This window comes from Nematolebias whitei, chromosome 3 (genome assembly GCF_014905685.2).
Source record: "Nematolebias whitei isolate Nwh7 chromosome 3, NemWhi1, whole genome shotgun sequence".
NCBI lineage: Eukaryota > Metazoa > Chordata > Actinopteri > Cyprinodontiformes > Rivulidae > Nematolebias > Nematolebias whitei.
In genome coordinates this window covers 29,074,076-29,084,610 of record NC_056500.1, presented here as the reverse complement: position 1 = coordinate 29,084,610, position 10,535 = coordinate 29,074,076, and the positions used below count along the sequence as shown (strand labels likewise).

The 10,535-nt window shown below is 37.3% G+C and overlaps 1 protein-coding gene across 3 annotated transcripts in view; it reads right to left on the bottom strand.

Moving 5' to 3' along the window:
* Positions 1–1,427: 1,427 nt before the first annotated feature.
* Positions 1,428–10,535, bottom strand: part of tcf3b (transcription factor 3b) — a 30,242-nt gene continuing 21,134 nt past the window's right edge. For 2 of the 3 annotated variants that reach the window (XM_037698176.1, XM_037698177.1), the window contains 6 exons: positions 7,979–8,090; positions 7,619–7,766; positions 7,268–7,321; positions 5,460–5,695; positions 4,106–4,257; positions 1,428–4,016 (listed from right to left, as the gene is read on the bottom strand). In XM_037698176.1, the coding sequence (XP_037554104.1) occupies positions 4,112–4,257; positions 5,460–5,695; positions 7,268–7,321; positions 7,619–7,766; positions 7,979–8,090 (696 nt within the window). In that variant the 3' untranslated portion in view covers positions 1,428–4,016; positions 4,106–4,111. The remainder of the gene's footprint in view (positions 4,017–4,105; positions 4,258–5,459; positions 5,696–7,267; positions 7,322–7,618; positions 7,767–7,978; positions 8,091–10,535) is intronic. The other variant, XM_037698178.1, reaches the window with a different exon arrangement.

Sequence of the window (10,535 nt, the reverse complement as noted above, 5' to 3'; positions counted from 1 at the left end):
TTATATTATAAATATATAATTTATATAATATAATATATAATTTAGTTATATATATATATATATATATATTATATATATATATATATAAACTAAATTGTGCTTTTATAAACTCAAAATTAGTTCTAAAGCAAAATTGTATTTCTGCATTTGTAAAACATTATTAGTCAATTGTTCTGAATTGTTTTGTGATACAGTTCTTAGGGTTAACTCGAAGAGTCTCTTAACGTTATACAACCAAATGTTGTTTAAAGTGCTTTTTATCTAAAGCTGGTTATATTTACTCAAAGTAACTCAGTTTCAACCTAAAATAAAAACATACAGGCCAAGTTAGACAGAGATACGAGGCTACCAGCAGCAAGACAGGGGCCCTTAAAACTCAGCAAACACGAGCGCTTTCATTTTCTCCAAAATCGATCCTATAATTTTTAACTTACCAACTTGCTCATCCATGTTGTGGTTTAATGTTTGACTGCATGAAGAATCGCAGCACCTGTGCTGTCATTCTCTTACATTACTACTTTTGAGTTCTCATTTTCTTAGGTTTTGGTATTTAAATGGGCATGAGGGATCTGTTAATCTGACAGTCCTTCAACGAGTCATCTACTGTGTCGTCGCACACCTCTGGGAGAACTGCTACGTTGTAATCGAGGTGGATGTTTTCACATACACGTCGCTTCAGATGATTCAGTGTTTCTTTTACCTCTATCAGGAACTTCAAAGTCCAAAAAAACAGTGTTCATTATTTACTACAGGCTTTAGGAATGCGCTGCTGCTATTGCTAGAGTGTACAAATCAGGATCAAACGAAGATTACTGAATAACCTGCAATATTTCCAAAACTCACTCCGCCATCTTGCCTCCCTGCTCACAGTCACAGGACCCCTACCGAGGCTGTCTCTTTTAATGCCCGATTAAAAAATAAATAAAAACCACCTACTTGCCTAAAATGCTTGTACAGATAAATAAAAATTGCAAGCCTACGCTCGTCTCTGGCCACCAATCAGCGTTAATTTGACATTGTAATGCAAGCATTTGACCGGTAAAATTAAGAATAAATTAAATTTCCGTACTACAATAAACCCTTTAATACAAAGATTTGTTTATTTTGATTTTTTTGTATACAATTTTCAAAAGCCAAGACATTGTAAAAGGTATATTCTGTTAATAAAATGGCACATTTATTGCTACATTAATTATATACAGGACAATTATGAACTTTTTAGAATATATTTATATATGAATAAATGGCAGACAGAGGACCTTGTATGAACTTGAATCCATCGACTCCACAGTGTATTTCATACTAATTTGGCGCACCCATTTTTAATTCAGCAATGATTCAAACCTTGCATCCAAGAGTTTAAACCAGTTATTCCTTTTGATGAAGCCAAATTCCACCAGCTGAAAACTTTTCAAGCTCCTGCAGTGATCAATGTGTATTTGAGACTTTAGACGTTTCAGCTACTGTGGGAAATAAAATTGACACTGAAACCAAAGCTATGCATACTGAATTATATTAATCATTGCCAAAAGGCAGCCTTTCCTAAATATTCGGAATAAGGCGAGTATAATCTGGACCCATGATCATGATTAAAACAGCAGTTTGGACTTTGTAAACCAGCTGAAGGGTCAAAAATTAAAGAAAACTAAACCAGATCTGCTTAACATTTATTTATTTAACTAGATACACAGAAAGAAAATCTCTTTATACCATTTAAACTTCTTCCTCAAAAAATTGAAAAAAAAAAAAAGTATTAAGGGTGGATGGGGGAATGAACAAGTACCTCTTTAATCTCCAAGATAAATGAAATGATATGGTTCACAACATAAAACTGTCTTAAATGAAAAATACAACAAGTTCAGGCACTGATAAGGTATCACTCTCCCATCATGACATCTTAAGTCTTGAGAATGAAAAGGCCACACTATTGATTTGTATAGGTCTTTTTCTTCATCACTTTTTTTTTTCTCTTTTTTTTTGTAAAAAATAAACACACAAAAAATGCTCCACCTCCCACTTGTGATTACATGTTGGTAAAAAGAAACCATCCACATCATGACATGGGAATAACATCACAATAACACTGATTTGTTCTCAATATTACCTTACATACAAAGCCAGACATCTGCCTCTGAAGTGAGCTGCACACTGAGAGCCACTCGGTCGAGGGCAGACGCAAGAAAAATGTGAAATGAAAACTTTTACACTGTGCTAACAAAAACCCAAGAACACAACTTTGAAAATGAAGGCAATCCACATTTGTATGGTTAGCTACATTCAAAAACCTGTTGCATAATTACTGTTGGAGACAAAAATCCCTTTCCATTGTTTTTAAATCAGTGCCTCAATGCTAAAGTAAGACCACCTCAACATGACTGCGGCACAAACTCTGCTCACTCATGCCTAAATGGAAAGAAGGCATTCCTTTTGTTGCGCCTTACAACTAAAACTGGAATAAAAAAAAAGGATATACAAACACTTTATTATCTGTTGATCTTTTTTTTTCTGTCATCCCAGTTCGATGTCAAATCAACTTTTGAACACCATTTAAATGTTAAATATCCCCTTATACAGCTCATCTACAATACACTCTAAACTTCAAACTAATATCGCCATTTATGTAAAAAATCTACAATGTATAGACTAACAAAAAATATATATTTTTATATATATTTACTTTTGAAAAATGCAACAGAATAATGCATGAAGTGAATTTACACGTCACACTTCTCTCGGTAAGAAAGGTGAGAACACGCCGACTAGGGAGGAAGGTGAGGGGTTTGTAATTCAGTGGGAATGGTCATTTAGGAATTACACAAAGTCTGCTTTAACAACTGTGGCGAAAAATAAACTTTTTTTTTTTTTGTATTTTACAGATCATCAATAAAAGGGGAAAGACTTGAGCTGTTTAGTCTGCTGGCACTGTCAGTAAAACATTTCACCAGCACCAAGTAGTGCTGATCACTTCCAAACGATTTGAGTAGCTTTAATACAAGACCTTTAGGGAGTGAAATGTGATACAAGTTAACTGCCTAAATCTATACAACTGTGCTTTGTCTCATCTGAATGCTTTAGTACATAAAGCAGTACAAAAACCCGACTGTACAACAAAGGGCTGCTGGAGAAACACTAGAATGGCTGGTCAACAACGAGGAAGAACAGTGTGTCTTTGTTGACGGATTCTACTTTCTTGGATAATTCATAAGTTTCCAGGAAGAAGTCTTTGATTCCAAGTCTCCAGACGCCTTGTAGGTTGAGACCGGGTCTGAGCCTCAGGACTGGCTCAAAGTCAAGGGGTTCCCAACTTTCAGGTAAGCTGGATTTGAAATGTGAAAAAAGTTGGCTGACCTTTCTGCCTCTGTCCAAACGCACGCATGCAAAAAGGTCACTGAATTTAGACAATGCGTCTTCAACTATGTGTTACATAACATATGTAAGACTGTACCATCACGCTGGGAATGACATACATTAAAAATAATTGCTCATACACATAAGCAGTCCCTCACAAATGTTCCTCAAATGTACAGCAATTTTGCCTTAATGTAAAATAGAAAACATGTAACAATTAGGCACAAATCCTCAATTCAGTTTGTGTTTGTTTATGCCTCCTTTTTCCTTTTTTTTCCTCCCTCCACCAGAGCACCTCTTGGCAGTGTGTGGAGTCCCAAAACGTGGCAGGACAAAACATAACTCTGGTGTTCAACCATCATGTGAAAAATTTAAACAAATTTAAACATTTTACATGTAGAAAACAAAAACAAAACAAAAAAAAATTAAGGAAAAAAAAAGTTCTTCACATTTGAGTTTGTAGTCATGGCTGGGAGTGTGAAAAACACACTGTGTCAGTTTTGGCAGTATGCATGTGAGTACAAGTGTGTGAATCTTGAAAACTTGAACGGACAACACAGACATGTACGCACGCGCACGCACCACACACGCACACACACGCTGAGAATAAGGGGTGGAAGAAATCTGTTAAGGCCACATCCTCTGACAGCCAGGAGACACCACCAGATCTGTAAAACGGACAGAGCACAAACATGATGCGGTCACATTTCAGCGTCGCACAACTTTATCACGAGGTCTCATCGTCACGTGACGTCACCTGGTGTTACATGTGGCCAACAGGATTGTGGCCATCCCCTCCCATGCTGGGGTGGCCTCCAGGGAGCTGCATGGGAGCGTCTCCCACCACCCCAGATACCTTCTCTTCCTCCCGCCGTTTTAAACACGCTGCTTTGGGATTTAGGTTGCGCTCTGACAAAAACAGAAACACACAGCGTTTGAAAAGACATTAAGTGCGTGCATGTTTATGAAGCATTCACACTATTGTCGTCCATTTTTCTCCTGTATTCTATTTGTATGGTATTGGTGCAACTTCAGCTTTTTGAACATATTTAGCCTTTTCTGCCATTTTTTTCCCTCATAGAAAATGAATTGAGCTCATTTTACATTCTTCAACTCTTTAGATGCATTTACAACCTTTTACTGCTCAGTTCACATTTTGTTCTGCTTCAGCTCTTTCAGCTTCACTGTGCACATTTAAACTTTTTATCAGCTACTTTCAGCTGTGTTGTGCTCCTTTCAGATAATTTCTGCTAACTACAACATTTTTGTGCTTCTTCTAACTTCTGCTAATTTCAGCTCATTTCTGCAAGTTTCAGCTTTTTCTACTATTTAGCTGTTCTATGCTAATTTGAGCTTTTTCAGCCAATTTCACATTTTTTGCACTCGTTTCCATTTTTTTCAGCCTAATGCAGCAAAACTGTTCTCTCTCTCCATTTCCTTCTGGTAATTTCGGCTTCTGCTTTTTTAGCAACTTTTCTGCTGTTTTTTTTTGGCCCCTTTGGGCAAACATGTTCTTTCTGCTTTCTTCTGATAATTTAAGCTTGTTCTACCTTTTCAGCTACATTTTTGGCTATTTTTAAGTCAATTTAACAATTTCAGCTGTTTTCAGATAAATTAAAGTTTTTCATGTTAATTTTTGCAACTTTCAGCCTAATTATTTACTTTATACTAATTTCTGCTTGTTATGCTCCTTTTAGCATTTTATACTAGTTTCAGCTTTTTCTGCTGTTTCAGCAACTATTACGGTAAGTTGTTGTATGCTAATTTTAGCTTTTTCAAATAATTCCACATTTTTTTAGCTCATTTCAGCTCTTTCCAATTCATTCTGGTAGTTTAAGCTTCTTTCTGACTTTTCATCTACTTTTCAGCTGTTAATTTCAGCTTTTTTGTTAAACTCGTAATTTCTGTGCTCATTTCTGCTTATCCTAATTCAGCAAATATGTGTTCTTTCTGGTTTCTTAAGATAATTTAGGATTGTTCTTACATTTCAGCATGTTTTAGCTAATTTCAGCTGTTTTTCAGCTAATTCTTCTGCAATAAGCTTTCACACTGCATTTTCACAGGAAATACAATTTCCATAGTTATAGTTTAAATTCTGTCTGCAGACTCACCTCTGACTTGTTGTTCTAAATTGAGGATGACGTTGACAGCTTGGTGAAGGATGAGAAGTTTGGTCTGAGGTTTGTCGTGGCTGAGGTGCAGCTGGCACATCCTCCCAAGCTCCTTAAATGCTTCGTTGATGTCTCGTACTCTGAGACGCTCTCTGGCATTGTTAGCCACTCGCCGTTCCTTCTCACGCTCCATCTTCACCTCAGGAGGAAGGTCCTCATCATCCTCATTGTCTTGACTGGTCACAAACAGAATTAAAGTGTTGATGCCACGAGCAGAAAAAAAACTTGAATTCATGCCATCACACAGAGTTTGAGTAACAATGCGACTATAAACCCACATTTAAGCAGTAAACAAAGTCCCTCAGTAAGACCATTGTGCAAACAGTTTCAGACGACATAGGCACCATGAAGACACAGTTCTCAGCATGCTGAGCTTATGGAGCCAGGTCACTGTTATATGTGCTGCTTCTTAGACTAAGTGGCCAAGAATTCAACATGGCTTCCACTGTTGGTTGTAAGTCCAGGAGCATAATAAAATAAGAATATTGTCATTAATTAAAGGCTGTTGGTCTCAGTGAGGATCATTTTGGCCCAACAACAAACAACTGGATTAGAAACATCAAATTCTGACCAAAAATCAGGTCTTCTGATAATTATATGAACCCGTTTCTATGTTGAAAAAATTCACAAAAAACATCCTGAAAGCGTTAAAAATCCTGGATATGTGGATGAATTTGAGATCTTTTCTTGTTTTTTTCTTTTATGATTTTTCAGATTTACAAGAAATTTAATTAATTATGTCACATTACTAGCATCTTCTCATCTTTATCAGTTGCGCTCACTTCCAAATTTACTTACTATAGAAACACTGTGCAAACTGATAACATTCTTCTTAGTTTACATTTAGGTTACCAACATTCCCAATAGTAGCATAGCATCTAAATAACTTAAATTGGTACAAAAAAAAAAAACTATACACATCAAAATCTGGGGAGCTTACAAGGAAAAATATTAAAGAATATTAATAAAAAGTGGGTGAGAAAAAAAAATGAATGCAAAACAATATTACATCATTCAGCAGTTGGGGGGAGAAGTCTTGACAGAGAAGTTATATAAATCCACCTCTAGTTGGAGTTGTGTATTTTATCCACTTGTTCCAAACTCGATAAAATTGATCTCTTTGGATATGCAGGGTAGAAGTTAACTTTTCCATCTTGAATATTTCTAAGATAATATTCAACCACCCTTCCACTTTAGGAACTGAAGTGAACATCCTGACTGTAAAACTAACAACTTCTTACAATTTAAGCATGTTTTTCCTCTCAACATGTATGCAAAGACAAAATTATATGATCCACTGCGAAATTATAAAGTTCATTTGAAAGAGAATAAAATGTTCTGAGGGCACAAAAATATTTAAAGCAAACTAAAGAGTCACATTGCTCTGCAGGTGTAATTTGCAGAATGCACACATTAATGTTGCTTTGACATTAACAAGCCATTATCTCATAACACAGCCTAGTGACCTCATCAAATTTTAGCAAACTGAAAATTGATGTTAGACTATAAAAGGTTGGTTATAAAAGTTGGACAAAGTATTCTAAAAAGGTATTTTTATCCTAAACGCTAACAGTGGTCAAAGTGCTCACAGCGATTCCATAACTCTGCTCCTGGATTCCATTTTTTATTTTATTCACGTATGTAAAAATACAGCCCTGACTTTGTGCTGAATCTGTACCATCGAAGAACAAGTCATCGCCAAAACCCCACAAAGCACTGGAAGTTAATTCTCCAATGGAGAAACTTACTCATCTTTCTGCTCCGATAGGCCAGATAGCATCGGAAGGGTCAACGCCTCCTTTCTGAAATCATGACATGAAGGGAAGGGGGGGATTTTGACATTGTTAAAAAATAATAATAAAAAAAAATCACTAGAAACACATGAAAGAGACTTTTTTTGATGAGACACACCGTCTATCAAAAGTAACAAATTGTTGTAATGAACATTTAAAGAATCAAATCAGTATTTTTTTTAATTTATTTTAAAAACCGTTTCTTTAATGGTTTCTTTGATGAGTGAGAATTTGTACAATTTGTTACAAAATGCATTTTTGGGGGGTTAGAATAAAGCAAGCATAATAAAAGAGCAAGAGCGTTACCTTGTTCGACTGCGTGCCATCTTAGAGTCTTTCTTTTCCTCCTCTGACTTGTCTGCAACAGAAGAGTTTTCATCATCCTCTCGGTCTTCCCGTTTGATGTCTGAGCTGCTGGAGGAGTGTGATGATCGAGCCAAACCACCAGGGAGACCTGAACATGAACATACAAATGCAAATATATCATTCTAAGACCCCCCCCCAAAAAAACATTTACAAACAGGTGGGTGGAAATTTTGCGGAAATTAGTTCAAAAGAGATTGGCATAAATGTAAAAATAATAGCAATAAAACTAGTTTTGTATTAGTAGTTTATTGCAAAAACCTTAATTTACTTTGAAGGAAACAAAGAAATAGTTCAACTTACTAGTAAAGCCTTCTGGTTGTCCGACTGAGGGTGTGGGTCCAGTTGCATGATGCCCATGAAGGAGAGTGCTGCTGGGAGGAAGGCCTGAGGCTTCCTCATGTTTCCCTCCCTGCTGATGAAGGTGGAGGACAATGATGTCAATAACGATGGACAGAACACAAAAAGAAAGCAGACTGCAAACGTTCTTCAACAAAATGGATTACAAACTTAAGAACACAGTCTCAGGCTGCATCAAAAATGCTACAGCTAGCTGCTATGGCCATTTGCTCTCGCACAGAACTATAAAACCTCGCAGCTCCGCAGACTGAAGTCGTCTTCTGGATAAAAGACAAAACGTTTCAACAAAGAAGACCCCGTCCAGAGCAGCTGACTCAACCTTACTAGACATAAAATTCAATGTGCATTGCTCAATTGACAGCCTAAAGTTTTAGAAAACCTTTACATTGCTTGAACCACTGAGACATTTTTGAGTTAATCTGCTTTAAAATGAGCAGTCCACTTTGGACTTGGCCCCCGTCAGACTAGCCATTAGCTTGTCAATGTGGTCAGAGTTAAACCATTTCTCCAAATTAAAAGTTGTTTAAAGAACTATTTGAAACAGGTAAGATATTAACTGTTCATAACTTCTCCACTGAACTCCACTTCATATGATCCAATTCAATTGAATTCAAGTCAGTTTATTTATATAGCACCAAGTGACAACAGAAGTCATCTCAGGGCACTGAGCAGAAACGTCTGCAAGTTCTGGTAGTTGTTGCAGTATAATCTTTGACCAGCAGATGGCGACAATGACAGTTCAACCTCTGTGAATTGAGTCCGGTAAAAACATGCCATTTTTAAGTGTTGTCCAGATACAGATACTGGTATCAGTATCCAGGCCAGATACCAGCCTCAAATACTGGTACTCATAAAAACACTTGTACTTTGGACCAACACCTATTTTATACGTTGTGACATGATTTATTTTTCGACTTCACAAGTAACCAAGGGCAAATAAATAAATAAATGTCCATAGTTTGGAGATATTTCAAAATAAAAAACAGGTAATGGTAAGACAGCAGATCATTTGTTGTGTTCTTAATAAAATAACTGTTTCTAAATTCATTGTTTATATTCAAGTACTAAATTTATACTTCTAGTTCCTCGCTACTTCGCAGTTCGCCTTTCGCAGACTCGCTATATCATGGTTTGTCAACACACGTAAACATTTTTTTTTTATTGTACAGTGCAGTACACGACATGAGTGTTAACTTTATAGTAATATTACTGTACAGTAGTCCCTCGCTACGTCGTGGTTAGTTTATCGCGGATTCGCTCCATCGAGGTTTTTCAAAATAAGACTGAACGTGACACACAATAGGCTGATTGATGGATGAGCCGCACGATCAGCATGAAATTTTTTATTTAAAATAAATTATTTTAAAATATTTAGCACCTGCTGCACATTTGTGGAGCCCAGAGTAGCAGAAAAAGCTTCCTCCTGCAGCTTTGTGCAGCCCATACTGTAGGATAAACTTCCTGCTGCAGCTGAACATCTGATCAGCTGTTCAGCTGCAAAGTGGAGAAGTGGGCGTGGCCAAGAGCACTTGCAGGTGGCAAAGAGCAGAGGAGGCAAGGAGCTGAAATCATCACATGCTGTGCTCTTTTAGAGCATTTAGAGTTTAGAAACATTGCAAGAGTGTGGGAATGGTTTAAAACGCCTTAATATGCATCTATATAAATAATAAAATAAACTACTACTTACTACTTGTACTACTATTCCTACTTCGCAGTTTTTCCAATTATCGCGGGTCTTTAAGGTATGGCTCCCCCGCAATAAACAAGGGACTACTGCACTCGTATGGTTGGGAAAATTAAAAAATAAAAATACATTCAGACAGGCGCTGCTATTTTCTAGTTTTCTTTCAATCAGCCTACACAGTAATTGTCACTCATAAGAACTACATTGCCCAAAAGTCAATACTGTAGTGCCTCTGGCCACTACTTTCTGCTGAACAGAAAATTAAATCGTGACTGCCGAACCAGCTTTTCAAACGTTAGATTTTAATCATGTCATTTGGACAAGTTTCTGTAAGAAAATTAAACTTGACAAACATAAGATTCACAAGAAAGAAATCACGTCAGTCATGTCTCTTTAAGAAACGGAGCATTGTGCTGTGTAACCCGTGCACTGAAGGGCTGCAGAGAACCAGACCTCCAGACTCAGTGGTGAACCCGGAAGCAACTAGCCGACCCGCGAGGGCTTCCAAGCGGGGACTTAATCGACCACCTTACGTCCTGCCGTCACCCCACCACCAAAATGAGCTTCGGCGCTCAAGTGCTGAACTGAACCGGACCAGAACTGGACCCCCAGGTTCAGTGGTGAACCCGAGAGATTCTAGCCGGCCCATGAGGGTTTTCAAGCAGGAATGCGCCGTTGTAGGTACCCTGCTATTTCCAGAGCCCATCTGGACTTTTTTCATCTCTCGGATCAAGGCGGAACCGAGCTGCTGCTGTTCTGCAGAGCCTGATAAGTAAAATTTAGTAGCTATACAGTGCTGTATGTATGTTAAAATGA